Source organism: Schistocerca americana, chromosome X (genome assembly GCF_021461395.2).
Source record: "Schistocerca americana isolate TAMUIC-IGC-003095 chromosome X, iqSchAmer2.1, whole genome shotgun sequence".
NCBI lineage: Eukaryota > Metazoa > Arthropoda > Insecta > Orthoptera > Acrididae > Schistocerca > Schistocerca americana.
The window spans coordinates 1,010,307,683-1,010,323,693 of record NC_060130.1 but is presented as its reverse complement, the minus strand read 5'-3'; the positions used below and the strand labels follow the sequence as shown (position 1 = coordinate 1,010,323,693).

Below are 16,011 nucleotides of genomic sequence, written 5' to 3'. Positions count from 1 at the left end.
GTATGTGTATTCACACAACCGAATTTTCTATCAGTGGTAGGTACTTTAGAAACAGTAAAAATTTTATGAAAAGCTTTCTTATTTGACTCCTGAACTAACAATCCTAACAACTTACCCATGACTGAATGGGATAACATACTGTCTGGGAGCTGCAGAATGGAATAAATTATATTACTATCTTTCTTAACTCAAATGCTACATGTGTGTCTCCAGACTTTGTTAACTTGGATAAATCTGTCACATAAAATAAATGTATGTCTTTTAACTTTGTTTAGAATTCATCAATGAATGCAGACTGCTGGGTCTTTTTTCTATTCACATTCACAAAAGAATGAAAGTTTCAAATTAAAATATAGAAATGTGCAGCATATCTATAAAACATGCAGCAACAAAAGTTCCAGCTGCCTAGCTTGTACATTTTATAAAATTTGACAATATTCAGTACGTCTTACTTCTTTCTTCTGCAATCTGATGATGAGTCTGTCAAAATGGTTAATGTATAGCTGATGTTGATAAATAAAGTGTCATCTAGGAATTCTTTCATTGTTTAGGTGCACCATGATCAGTGTCTTACTTCATTTCAAGACTTCCTTATTTCCGTAATTTAACTCTGATATGCCAGAAAACAATTTGTCGATGTGAGAAAATTCTTCATGAGACCAGACTTTAGTCTACACAAAGAACAAAAATGATTCAGTGTTCATATTATCTATTTTCCTTTACGGGCATGAAAGTTGGACCATTGATCTGAACATTGAAAAATGATTTGAGATTTTTGAAATTTATTTGTATTATTGCCTCTTGCATGTTCTTCATTGGGCAAAAAAAAAAAAACTGCAACATATAATAAAACAAAGAAAGAGACAATGATTGGGACATATAATGAGAGGCAAGAGAGATCGATTATTACAACTTATTACTGAAGGGAACATAAATGGCAAAAGGTCCATCATAAGAAAGAAAAACTCATGGCTGAAAGACGCTCAAAAGATGACATAGTTGCACATTACAAGAAGCTTTCCATTCTGCACTGTCAGTATCAGAGCTAGCTATGTGTATAACCAACCTCTGCTGCTGGAAGACTGCATGTTATGAAGAAGAAGATACCTGTACATACACCCAATCGCAGGATATGCAGTTAATAAAAAGGACTTATTTAAAAAAATGCTGTATTTTGCATGTTTTGTTTTTGATAAGGTTGCAGTAGAACAGAAAATTTTAAATGACAAACTCCTAATTTTTCAAATCTAAGTTCACAGGCTTCCTTGTGGCACAATCCTTTTATTCTGTTGGTTGATTTGGGTGGGGGGGGGGGGGGGGGGGGGGACCAAACAGCGAGGTCACTAGTCCCATCAGACTAGGGAAGGATTAGGAAGGAAGTCTACCACATAACATGTTTATTGTATGTATAAAAGGAAACATGTATTTCAGGCCACTGATAATTCTTCCCAAATAAAAGAAGCAAATTGCAAATGGCTATAGACAAACTGCCTTCATTTAGTTGCATAGATGGTACATACCTCCACGAATATGTAGAGAGATAGCCAACAATGATTTATAATCATTAAGTCAACATGATGTACTACACTGTAAGCTGACACTTACAGATTTTTAAGTAAGCTGTAACCACATGACTTGCACATAGCCCTTCTTTAACAGCATCAGACAGACTGGCTTGGAGTGAGTGATGCATTTTGTATAGAGAGAAAGAATACTTTGTGGTGGTCCCTGTTTGCTCTTTGTCACAACACATTCCCCAACTGTTTCTCCTGGCAACTGCCAGCACTTGGGCACATTCAGTTTCATTCCTGACATTCTCCTGAGTAACTGACTTAAGGTAACTATAACTGCCTTGCTTACGCATGTGTTATTTGTAATGTTTCCTCTATCACATCCATAAGTAAAACCATAATGCTGAACCAGTTGGTACAATATGTGTACTAACAAGAAAATCAACACAAAATATTCAACAAATATGCTGAAGCACCCACAACAGATAGAATCAATAGAATGATGCAAGTGGCTGGTGCATCAATAAGAAAACTCCCACTTGCGAGTGTGCATCTCTTCACCACCCATCCACACAGCTGTATGTCACTCTAATACCATGCAAGATTTAGTCACTATTCTCCAATGTTTACATAAGATGGAAGAGCAGTACACTTCTAAAACAAAACCTGCATGTCTTACAGGTGTAGTCTGAAGTAAAACCAAAGTACTGAAGTACAACTAAAGTGTGATAAAGTACAGCACTAATGCTTAATAATAATAATAATAATAATAATAATAATAATAATAATAATAAATGACTCACCAACATCTGGTTTCACTTTTTCATAATTTGTTCCTACTTTTTCTGGTTTTGCATTGAAATCATGTGCTGATTTATCAACTCGGTCTGTCTGGAGTCCAAATTTTCCACCAAATCCCTGAAACATTAAAGTAATATTTCATATGTATTTCTAACACTGATAAAAAAAATAAACAAAAGAACTAATGTCTGGAATAACTATTTGGCTGGTGCCTGGAGAAAAGAGTGGCTAAGACTTGCAAGCATAATACCATCTTGAAACATACATGATAATATACCTCTGTGGTATACATAGTTAGAGGTGTTATTTAGTTTCATTTGGACATAACTGATATAGTTTGAGAATATTTGCATAAAAATATTAAAGTTCTGCTTCTTTATTTCACTTTCTTGTGAGAATGCTTTCAAATTTGTTTATAGGTTTAATAATTCACAAGTGAAATTGTAATTCACTATAGAAACTTTTGAAATGTGCCAACAATAGCACAAACTATTTATATATATTAAACACAGAACCAGACATATTCTGTGACTACCATTAATATCATAGTAACTATACAGACATTCATCTGAAGTGACAATAGAAAATTTGGGCCATGAGCAGAACAAGAATTTGAAGGTCCTAATTTTCACAAGTAGCTGCTGAATCATTAGGCTATCCAAGCATCCCTCCTGGCTCAACCCAGTTCTCAATCTCATTTCATTTATGTTCTGTGGGAACCACTAGCTGCTTCCATGGATTCATGGATACAGCATGAAATTCCAAATATGACAAATTTAAGTCACAAAGCAATGACTATAGTTACGAAGTAATCAACTTCATGGAATACAAAAGACAAATTTAAATGAAATAATAAATTTTTATTTAAATATGGTTTGAGAGCATAGCTCTCACATATTTATCCTGAAAATCATACTGAGTAATGTGGCAGATTGAGACAAACTGGGAGAGAAACTTCCTTTAAAGATGTTAGGTGTACAGCAGCAGTCCAATAAGTTGTGAGACTGGATTAATAAAAAATCAGAGAAAATTTAAGATTGTTGTTTTAATGCTGTAGGTATTCTACATAGCCTCCCCACACAATAGTACAACACACAGTATGTTCATACAACCATGTGAAGCTGTCAGGAAAGCCATCCTTCAGGATGATGTTAAACTTGCACGCCATGTTGGCCTGAATATGGATTATGTTATCAAAGTGTTCAACCTTCATGTTAATTTTATTTTTGGGTATAAGAAAAGTCACTCAGTGCCAAACCAGCCATGTATGAAGCATGATTGAGACTAGCACTTGTTTTTTCATTAGGAACTGCACTACAACTGCAGCCATGTGATTGGATGTATTGTCTCATGCAGTACAAAGAAACCCCTCCCTTCCACTGTTGCACAACAGATTCCCGATACCAAATAATACTGGGAATTTTCAGTGGTGCCAGTGGAAAAACTCCCTGTCGATAATGCCATGAAAACCAAAAAAGACAATGAGCATTGTCTTCACTTTTTATTCTGTCATTCCCACCTTCTTTGGTCTTGGCAATCCATCAAAGGCACATTCTGCACTTTATTCTTTGTGGTAGGTTTGTATTGATAACCTCAAGTCTCATCAATTGCGATGATTTTTTTCCACAACAAAATTGTCCATGTTTTGCATTTCAATCAATATGTGGCAAGCTCCCATGTATCGGCCTTTTTGTTTAGGAGACAAGCTGTGTGGGACAAACTTTGCACAGACTTTTCTCTTCTTCAAAACATTGTGCAGAATGTGTTGAGCATTTGATTTAGAGATGTTCGGTTCTTCAGTGATAGCTCTGCATGAGAGATGATGGTCAGTTTGCAAAAGATCATGAATTTCTCAATATTTCAGTCAGATGAATTTGAGGTGGGACACCCTGAGCTCCCTTTATTCTTGAGTGACACCTATCTTCCTTTAAAATGTTTAAGCCACTCAAACACTCGTGCACAACTTAAACAATTATTGCCATAAGTATTTTTCATTGACTCAAATGTCTCCATGGCTGTAGTAACAAGTAAAACACGTAATCAAATCACTGCTTGTCGCGCCACTGTGATTTGTGAAACAACAAAGTCGACTCGCTACAGCCACACATCCACTACTTAACACTTCCTGCTCACAACCGACCAGTCAAAAGCACATCTCTTGCTTACAGCTGCTAGCTCAAGCTGCCACCACAGCTACCGTGGTGACGTCAATTAGGCATCAGGAATAAAATCTGTCTTGGAACTTTTTGGATGGATATTGTACATGAAGTGAAAGCAGATAATGCTTTATTTGAAAACATCTATACTGGGCCCAAAAAAAATCTATATGCATTTGTACCTATTGTATAAAATTGTAAATGAGAAAAAGCAAAAATTTAAATACATTTTTGGAGGTTTTGTTTTCAGAGCAGCCACATTAGGGCAAGAAGCACATCTCTGATTTCAGCCCCCCCCCCCCTCCCCCGCAGCATGGGTGGGAGGGGGTAGGGAGGGGGCACTGTCCTGTCCACCTTTTACCCCTGGTACTCATTTGATAGCAGCCTACATGGATGTGGGCCCATCATGGAGGGTCTGGAATGAGGAAAAATCCCTGTTCCTATTCATGGTGGAACCCAGGGCATCCAGGGCTGGAGTTTAGCGCTCTACCTACCACACCACACAGGTAAATACGTCAGAAAACATATGTATTTTGCTTACATACTTCAAAGAAAACCTGTTCAGTATCTGTCAAAAAGAGATATAATTGAGTGCGGCGGCTTGTAACAAGTTTCTTAATGTTCTCTGTATCTAATAAACAACATATTACTAAACAGTGCTTCCAAAGAATAAACAAGTTTTGCTCATAACGTCTACGATATGGAGGGGATACGTAAATATGACAAAGAAATGATACTATAGTTAACTGTAAATTCAAAGAAAATCTGTTAAAAATCCTAATCAAACTGGTCGCAAGAAGAAATGCCCGAACCACAGAAAAAGTCCACAGACCTGACTTTACATTCAACTCGTGTGCAGAGTGTATCAATTTGTTTTCACTACATTCCTATTCTCAGTTTAATTTTTGTGCAATGGAAGAATGAATAAATAAAAAAGAAATAGAAATGTTCAGAATGTAACCATACGTACAAATTAATTTGCGACGTGAACGTATAACGATTCGTTCCACATCATTATGATCTATCTGGGTGATCCACGAAACATGTTACTAACTAAACTTAGCTAAACTGAGACAAACATCTTTCATATAAATATCACGATCTTTCCTCAGCAATTACATTGCAACCAGACAGTGCCACAGATTGTACAAGTCTTGTTCTTACGAAAGAATATGTGATTTTCATCGAATAATGAAGGATTAGTGAAATTTCTGATTATCAAAATGATTTATATGCTATATAGAAAGAAAAGATATAAACTGAATCGTGTAGAAAGACAATACACTATATTTATTGGAGTGCACGTAGACTCTACCAATTGGAGTTTGACAGTTGCACCAGACTGACAACTGTATATAGGACTCGGCTCAGTTCTTACTGAAGTCAGCTAAAAAGAATAAGGGTACACAATGAGACTAATTTAGTGTGAAAGCCATTTTATGTGGCTTACATTGCATCTTTGCAATGCCAGGAAAATGGAAACCTACTGGGCTCTGAGTGAGTTTCTACGCGAATACACAACACGGCTGTGAAAAAGTGATCGGATTTCCAGTCTATCAAAGTTTACGTTAGGCAGTTTGTGACAACCAGTTAAGGAATTTACCTGTTTATGATCCGTTTGACTTTCATGTTGATGAAGATTTTCATGATGATCCCAACCAACTGCTGACTTATCTTGCCTGTCAGCTTGGACTCCAAATTTTCCACCAAAACCAACAGCATAATCTAGAAAAATCAGAATCAAAATAACCTGTCACAAATCACAGTTTAGTGTTTTGCAAGTATCAAAGCATCATGGTAAATTAGTCTCTGAATATTCCAAAATGAAAAGAGTAGGATAAAGCATGAGCTTCCTGCACTTACTTCATAATCAAATTAAACAATGAAGGGAGCAATTGCTGTTGTGTTTCAAGTAGTGCAGGTACTTTTGTCTCAAATGACGAAAGGTTAGGGACTTTCAAAGGAAGATGCAGCCTGGCACAGTATACGCCAAAGATACCGGCCCCTCACTACACGTTGCTCTTTAAACAACAAGTTGCCAGTGAGCGACACGCACTATAGTCCGATACACAACCGACTGTGGTCCGCGAAGTTTGAGGTTCGGACAGGGACTGCAATGTTGCCAAATCCAGTACGTGTGTAGAGGGGCTTTGTACTTGAAGAAAGTGTGTAGCGTGCATTTATGTCTGTCGTTTGCTTATATAGTATTTGTCGCTTACCACCATTCTCAGCCGTGACAACTAGCAACAAAAGGAATAAAAATTCACTAATTAACTCACTACACTCACGGCTAACACTCGTTCTGGCTACAGCGTTCAGAGCCAAGTGCTCAGAACACTACCAAATGTTCACCGGCTGACTCAGAATGTGTGACGTCAAGTGTACAAAATGAATCTAAACTCGACTGCCGTCATTTGTGACTCATACTAGAATTTTCCACACCGGCAAAAAGTGTGACAATCACAGTGAAATTTCATGAAAGAGTTGATTTTGATATTACTTCTAAATTCAGTATGTCGTTAACACATATAGTCACAAATAATGGCAGCCCTGCTAGAAAATATATGACAATGTCGATCGGTTGGTTTAAAGGTGGGAGAAAGGACCAAACTACGTGGTCATCGGTCCCTTGTTCAGAAAAAACGAGGCCACAAGTGTCAGAATAAAATGGATGAAACATGTAACACAAAACGAAAAAAAGGAAAAGCCACAAGAACGAAGAGAAGGTAACGAACACTAAAAGGAACGAAAGAGGACAAGAAAACAGCAGAAAGGCACTAGAAACAGAAGAGAGTAAAACAAGAAAGCAGATTACAGTGGCTGGCCAACCACCAGAATAAAAAGGGGAAGCCAGCCACTCTCAACACATTAAAACCTCCACCCTAAAAGTACTGGGGTGGAGGCCACAGAGGGACAAAGGACATGCGCTAAAACCTGCATAGAAGTATAAAACTCACTCTCATGGATAAAACGTAAAACTAAAGCTGCTGTGGAGGCACTGTTGCCCAACACCGAAGTCAGGGTGCTGGGAAAGTTAAAAGTCTGCCGCAGAGCGGCTAAAAGTGGGCAGTCCGGCAAGAGATGGACGACTGTCATTTGGGAGCCAGAGCAACACTGAAGCGGGTCCTCGTGACTGAGTTGGTAACCGTGCGTTAGCCACGTAAGGCTAATGCGGGGCCGGCAGAGGACAACTGGTTCCCTGCGAGAGGCCTGCGTGGAAGACTTCCACACATTCACTGTCTCCTTAATGACACGCTGTTTGTCGAGCGTGCTGTTATGCCAGTCCGCATCCCAAATCCGGAAAACCCTGCGGTGTAAGACAGAACGCAGGTCAGCTTCGGAGATGCCTATCTCCAGAATGTGGTTTCCGCGTCGCCTGTTTGGCCAGCCTGTCAGCAAGTTCGTTGCCGGGGACTCCGAACTGTCCTGGGGTCCACACAAACACCGCGGAATGGAGGGACTTTTCCAGGGCATAGATGGACTCCTGAATGGACGCTACCAGAGGGTAGTGAGGGTAACACTAGTCGATAGCTTGTAGGCTGCTCAATGAGTCAGTACACAGGAGAAATGACTCGCCAGGGCATGAGCGGATGTACTCAAGAGCACGAGATATGGCCACCAGCTCTGCAGTGAAAACACTGCAGCCAACTGGCAAGGAGTGCTGCTCAATATGTCACCAATAAACATATGTGAAGCCTACATGACCATCAATCATTGAGCCATCGGTGTAAACCACTTCAGAGCCCCGTAACACATCAAGAATTGAGAGGAAGTGACAGCAGAGAGCGGCAGGGTTAACAGAGTCCTTAGGGCCATGCAAAAGGTCCAGACGAGGCTGTGGCTGAGACGTACACCATGGAGGCATACGTAAACAGACCGCAAGTAGAGGTGGTAAAGGGAAGGACTCCAGTTTGGAGAGAAGGGACTGCATGTGAAACGCAATCGTTAGCCCCGATGCGGGGGATAGACTGCCGTGGGCGGGAAAAGGAGACGGTAATTCGGATGTTCAGGGGAACTATGAATGTGTGCTGTGTAACTGGCGAGCAGTCTGATCTTCAGTGGAGGGACACCAGCCTCCACCAGTACGCGGGTCACCGGACTCGTCCTAAAAGCTCCTGTCGCTAATTGAACCCCGCAGTGGTGCACAGGGTCGAGTAAATGCAATGCTGAGGGCACTGCCGAACCATAAACCACACTTCCATGGTCAATTTGGGATTGGACAAGGGCTCTGTAGAGCTGCAGCAGCGTAGAGCGATCTGCACCCCAATTAAATAGTGTTGCTCAGGCAACAGAGGGCATTGAGGTGCTGCCACCACTTCTGTTTAGGCTGATGAAGGTGAGGGAGCGAAGTCAATCAAGCATCGAAAACCAGTCCTAGGAACTGATATGTCTCCACTACAGTGAGTGGATCGTCACTAAGGTAAAGAGCGGGTTCGGGATGAACGGTACGACGCTGACAGAAGTGCAAGACACACAACATTTTGGCTGAAAACTGGAAACCATGGCTAGAGCCCATGACTGTGCCTTGTGGATGGCTCCCTGGAGGCGCAGCTCAGCAACAACAGTACTGGAGCAGCAGTAAGAAATGTAGAAGTCATCTGCACACAGAGAAGGTGAGACGGAGGGCCCGACAGCTGCTGCTAGACCATTAATGGCCACTAAAAATAGAGAGACACTCAATACAGAGCCCTAGGGGACTCCATTCTTCTAGATGTGGATGGAACTATGGGAGTCACCAACTTGGACATGGAAAGTATGGAGTGACAGGATGTTTTGGATACACTCATACAATGTGACAAGGATATGATGTCGCCAAGTCATGTTATATGCTTTACGTAAGTCAAAAAAGACAGCAATCAGGTGTTGCTGTCTGGAAAAGGCTGTTCGGATGGCAGACTTGATGGACACAAGATTATCATTGGTAGAGCCGCCCTGACATGGAGCCAGCAAGCCATGTGACTCCAGGACCCAACCCTACAGCCGACATACCATACGTTCCAGCAGCTTACAAAGAACATTAGTGAGGCTGATGGGCCAATAGCTATCCACATCAAGCAGATTTTTACCGGGTTTGAGCACCAGAATAATGGTGCTCTCCCGCCATTGCGATGGAAAGATGCCATTGCACCAGATCTGGTTGAAGATGACAAGAAGATGTAGTCAGATGAGAGATGTTTAATCATCTGGCTGTGGATGCGATCAGTCCCAGGAGCTGTGTCGGGGCAATGTGCAATGGCACCGAGGAGCTCCCACTCTGTAAATGGGGTGTTATAGGATTCACTGCAGTGTGTAGTGAATGAGAGGACATTCCCTTCCAGCCACCGTTTGGGTGTGTGGAAGACTGGGGGGTAATTCTCTGATGCAGAGGCTCAAGCAAAGTGCTCGGCAATCGCGTATGCATTGGTACATAACTCGCCATTTATGGTAACACCGGGGACAGCTGTTGGGGCCTGGTATCCAAAAAGGCATTTGATCTATGCTCAGACTTGGGAAGGTGACATGTGGCACCCAATGGTGGAGACGTATCTCCCCCAACACTCCTTCTTCTGTTGTTTGATATGGTAGCGAACACGAGGACAGAGCCGTTTAAAGGCTTTGAGGTGCTCCAGGAAGGGGTGCCATTTATGCCGTTGTAGAGCTCGCCGATGCTCCTCAATTGCTTCAGCAACTTCCGGCAACCGCCAAGGGACTGCCTTACGCCTCGGGCACCCTAAAGAGCGAGGGATGACGTTTTCTGCTGCAGAAACAATTGTGCTAGTCACCTGCTCAAGCATCACATTGATGTTACCGTGTGGGGGAGATTCAGCAGTGACAGCAGAGGTGAAAGTTCCCCAGTCCACCTTGTTCAAAGCCCATCTGGGCATGCGTCCGTGTGCCTGACACAGGGGCAGTGATAGGAAGATGGGGAAGTGGTCACTATTACACAGGTCGTCATGTGCTCTCCAGTGGATAGATGGGAGAAGTCCTGGGCTGCAAATCGATAAATCAATGGCTGAGTAACTACCATGAGCCACACTGAAATGTGTGGCGGCCCCAGTATTTAAGAGGCAGAGGTTGAGGTTGAATTACGACAGTAAAGTTTCGACAACTCTGCCTCGGCCAGTAAGCATGCTACCACCCCACAAAGGGTTATGGGGATTAAAATGTCCCAGAAGTAGGAAAGGTTTATGGAGTTGATCAATCAGTGCAGCTAATACATTCAGGGGTACTGCACCATCTGGAGGAAGGTACACAGTGCACACAGTTATTTCCTTCATCGTCCTTATTCTGACAGCCACAGCTTCAAGAGGGGTTTGAAGGGGCACATGTTCACTACAGACAGAGTTTAAGACATAAACGCAAACTCCACCTGACACTTGATTATAGTTGCTACGGTTCCTGTAATATTCCTTATAGCCGCAGAGGGCAGGGGTCTGCATTGCTGGGAACCAGGTTTCCTGAAGGGCAATGCAGATAGCAGGTGTAAAGCTTATCAGTTGCTGTAGCTCAGCCAGGCAGTGGAAAAAACCACCACAATTCCACTGGATGATGACATCGTGAGACTGGGAAGGCATGGAAGCTTCAATGTGGAAGTTTACGCCTCAGAGTCACCTGCTGCCACCAATTTATTGTCTGAGCAGTATATAGCCATTGTGTCTGAGGGTCTGGTGAGATCTAGGTCCTCAGCGGATGCCAAAACCTCCACCCGATCCTCAGCCCCAGAGCTTGTAGGTAGAAGTGGTGTGGGTGCCACCACAATTTTCTTGGCCTTAGAGGTTTTCTTTTGGCTTTCTCTCGCTATTCCTTGGGTTTCCCTGGCTGGGAGGACTTCACTGGCTCAGTATCCGGGTCTTAGGATGAGTGTGAAGCCCTACGACCAGCTGCTTTTGGGCTCTTCAGCCACTGGTGGGTGTCGTCTTTCCCACTAGCAGAAACCTGGGAAAGGAGTGACCCAAGGGACCCTTTCCTAGAGAGAGAAGCTGAAGAAGACTTACGCTTCTCCAGCTTAGAAGTGGGGACAAACGTCCCTAATGGTTGGGGGGGGGGGGGGGGTTGTTGCTCCCGAAGTAGGTGGTGCCAGAGCAACAGGGAGGGAAATGCACCCCCCCCCCCCCCCACCACCACCACCACCACCAAGGGGGCAGGTGTAGTCTTCCGGCTCTGAGAGGTGACCTGGGTTGGCGGAGCTGATGGTGCCAGAACTGTTGTAGCAGCAGCATAAGATGATGTCATATGCACAGGATGCAGGCTACTCAGTGTAGGTCAGTCAGTCCAGGGTCTTGTACTCCATGATTTTCCTTTCTTTCTGGAGAATCCTGCAGTCAGACAAGCAAGGCGAATGGTACTCTCCGCAGTTGACACAGATGGCAGGCGGGGCACATGGAGTATTGGGATGTGACGGGCATCCATAATCTCGGCATGTGACGCTGGAAGTACAGCGGGAAGACATATGGCTGAACTTCCAGCACTTAAAGCACCGCATCGGGGGAGGGATATAGGGCTTTACATCACATCAGTAGACCATCACCTTGACCTTCTTGGGTAATGCATCACCCTCAAAGGCCAAGATGAAGGCACCAGTGGCAACCTGATTAACCTTCGGACCCCGGTGGACACACTGGACGTGATGTACACCACGCCCCTCTAAATTGGTGCGCAGCTCATCATCGGACTGCAAAAGAAGGTCTCTGTAAAATATGATACACTGGACCATATTTAAGCTCTTCTGGGGCATGATGGTTACAGAAACATCCCCCAGCTTGTAACAAGCGAGTAACTCCCGTGACTGGGCAGAGGATGCTCTTTTGATCAAGACTGACCCAGATCTCATTTTGGACAAGCCCTCCACCTCCCCGAACTTGTCCTCTAAATGCTCAACAAAAAACTGAGGCTTCATCATCATGAAAGATTCCCCACCCATACTAGGTAACAGGGTGAGTAAGATCAGCTGCCATCCTTAGCCTGACGTTCCTCCCATGGTGTGGCCAGGGAGGGGAACGATTTGGGGTCGTACTTCTGTGCGTTGAATTGAGCTCGTGATCGCTTAGAGGCTGCTGATGTTTCACCACCAGCAAGAGATGATGGACTACGCTTCATCACGTATCATCTGCCCTGTTGCCACCCACTCCAACCAGGGGCCCTCCCCATGGGCGCCACCCAGCTGCAGCAAAGGCCACCTGGCAGGATGGCCATTGCCGGGAGTCCCGATGCCCCTGGGGGATGGGCATCTACCCCTTGGCATACATGGGGAGTTAATGGTGCAGGCATCAGCAGACCGATCCCTGTGTGGTCAGGGGGCTACAACCAACAGGGTACATGGCGGCCCCATCACAACGGACTGGCTACCGTGCTGGATATCAGGTGCAAAGAAGTCCATGGTCATCATCGACACAGAAATCGACACTGCATAGTGCATGGTGGAAAACGCACCCAGGAAGGTGTTCTCGCCCAAGAGATGGAGAGTGGACAGGACTGCAACGCGACGACAAGAATGTGGGCTAAAGATCTCACTGCACGATGGACACGATGCACCTTGTAAGGTGCCCTTCCACAATTGGCTCATTCTTTGGAAAAATTTTGAAGAATGGAGGTCAAACCCTACAGGGGACCATCACATAAAGGCCGATATGTGTGAAACTCCTTTTAGTTGCCACGAACGACAGGCAGGAACACCTCGGGCCGTTTCTAACCCCCGGACCTGCAGGGGTGTGACAATGTTGATCATGAACTGAATAAATATAATAAAAGTAACTGTATGTGTTGTTCACTTATTATGACAACATATTTCATACTAACATATGGATTGAATTAATTTTAAGCCATAAATATCAAAAGATACAATAATTCAAGTATAATGGACATGATACAATGGGAGGTGCAATGCCCCAACCACCTTCTCGCCTTATAAAATTGGATACACTACTCTTAAGATTAATATGCATGCCATTTACTGGTCACTAGTGTACTAGGAAATATTATTATTATGATCATAGTGGTTATGTAATGAAGGCTGACAACAGCAATAATGACAGCCAAGCCAAATATTTATTCTCCTCATGGTAGAAAGTCACAGAAATATTTGTACACAGTCAGGAATTATTCAAAGAGACATGCCAATTACATTACAAAAATCTAAAAACATATGCCACATTTGTAATGAATCTTGAAAATATTGTGCTATTATCCTGCAATGTGGCAGTTTCTTTAGAAATCATAATAAAAAAAATGGGCCGAGGTGGAAGTATAAAGATGGTTGCTCCACTTGAGACTTGCACCAAACAAGTTTCTGTTATTTACTGTCAGACCAACATATAAGTAAAACAAATTACAATTAATAAAAGAATTAAGATCCAATATACTGGTGAAGATCAGTCATTACAGCAAGTGTAAGAACAGAGTAGGCCATTCAAAATTGGTTTGGACGACAAACACATCAGACTGTGACTCCAGAGAATACTTTCAAGTGACAACACAGTTTGAGTGGCATTGAATAAAAATTTATAAAATATAACCCTTCACTGCGTTGCTTTGCAGATATGCAAAGCAAAGTTTGAACTATCTTTTTGCCATTGTTCTTGAAGTTTAAAGATTGAAACTGCTTTGCTGATGTGCTATGTTGTATTATGACGGTAACTGATAAGATTCTGCCACTAGAATGCGCTACTGAGTGTATGACGCGACAATGTGTGATGCTGTGAGTACCATTGTAAGTCAGGCTGACATTGCTTTCTTTCGGCGGTGATTATTAGTAGTTGAATGGAAGAACACGTGAATGCAAAAAATTTGTAGTGCTTCTAAAACCATTGGAGAGTATTCTGCTCCGTTCATCTTGTATTTCTGCTAATAAATATGTGAGTAGTATACAAATCAATTTCGTTTGAATATGGGCAGTAGTGTGTAATAATACTTCTATCCACAATCGAACGATGAGAAAGTAGTGTTTCCTTCTTTCCGCTTTTTTCTAGTTTATCGTGATAGTTCAAGTGCTGTAATGGAGTCATTCTCGTATTTCGACAATGGATGGCGTCAAGTGATGACGTATGAAGAATTCATGGCCCTAGAATGCCCTTCTCGCAGTGAAGATGAGTTAGATTTTGACGATTCAGATGAAGACCCGACAATAAACGTAAATGATCTGGAATCTGCAAATAGTGATAGCGAGCCTGAGGCTACTGTAGTTAATACACATAATTCAAATAATTATTGTTTGAAGGATTATGATAATGAAGCTGTTGCTGATGCACAGGTACCACAAGCTTCTGAAAAACACCAAAAGGTTCAGAAAAATCAAATCATTTGGAAAAAACAAAGTGCTTCATTTGGAAATGATAAATTTATATTCAAAGGAAAGTCCTCACTGCCACAGTCAGTGCTGGAGTTGTCCACACCATATTAGTTTTTTAAATATTTTTTTAATGATGAATTAATGGCAAAAATTGTTGATGAAACTAATCTTTACAGCACACAAAAAAATCCAAACAAACCATTTAATTGCAATGTTCATGACATTCATAAACTTATAGGCATATGTATTATTAGTTCTTCAGCTCCATCTACTGCTGTTTGTGATCTCTGGAATAATGTTATTGGTGTTGAGGTAGTAAAACAGACAATGTCTCAGAGATACTTTGAGTGTCTGATGGCCACTTTGCATTTCAATGACAATACAAAGCGGCCAGACCCTGAGAGTCAAGATCATGACAAATTGTACAAAATCAGACCTATAATTGATCATGTGAATAAAAAATGTCTTTTGATTCCAATGAGTGAGCGTTTGTCAGTTGCTGAACAAATCTGCGCAACCAAAGCAAGGCACCACATGAAGGTTTATATGAAAGACATACCACATAAATGGGGGTATAAACTATTTGTTTTGTGTGGGGATATGGGGTTTGCACACAAAATTGAAATCTACAGTGGGCAAGAAAATAATCCAAAATTCAGGTTAGATAATGAACCAGATATTGGAACATCTGGAAACGTTGTGATTCACCTCATAAGGGAAGTTCCAAGGTATCAGAATTACAAGATCTACTTTGACAGATATTATGCCTCTATGGATCTAGTTGTATACCTTTTCAAACTTGAGATCCAGAGTGTAGGAACAATACAAAGGAATAGGATAGCAAATTGCAAATTTCAAAGTGAAAAGGAACTGAAGAAAGAAGTACGTGGCTATTCTGAGGAATGCATCACTACTGTTGACAATGTGGACATTTCCTTTGTTTTGTATAAAGATAATAATATTGTCTGTTTCCTGTATACATTTGTTGGTGAGCTGCCAAAATCTGAAGTGACAAGATTTAACAGAAAGAGGAGAGGGCACAGAGTGGTGCAGAGTCCAGCTGTTGTTTCTGTTTACAACTCACATATGGGAAATGTAGATTTGTTGGATAGCAACATTGGAAGATGTCATATAAAAATTAGATCCAAACGCAGGTATTTACGTTTGTTTTTCCATCTGATTGAAATAATTGTAATAAATTCATGGATTCTGTACAGAAGGGTACAAATGGAAAAAAAAAAAACAAACAGCAGCAAACATGTCAATGCACCAGAAGAAA

The 16,011-nt window shown here is 42.1% G+C and overlaps 1 protein-coding gene across 1 annotated transcript in view; it reads right to left on the bottom strand.

The window, feature by feature from the left end:
- The window catches only part of LOC124554743 (src substrate cortactin-like), a 160,503-nt gene that overhangs the window by 40,672 nt on the left and 103,820 nt on the right, over positions 1–16,011 (bottom strand). Inside the window, exons 7-8 of the mRNA XM_047128390.1 lie at positions 6,072–6,193; positions 2,315–2,429 (exon numbers count right to left, since the gene is read on the bottom strand). Of these exons, the coding sequence (XP_046984346.1) occupies positions 2,315–2,429; positions 6,072–6,193 (237 nt within the window). The remainder of the gene's footprint in view (positions 1–2,314; positions 2,430–6,071; positions 6,194–16,011) is intronic.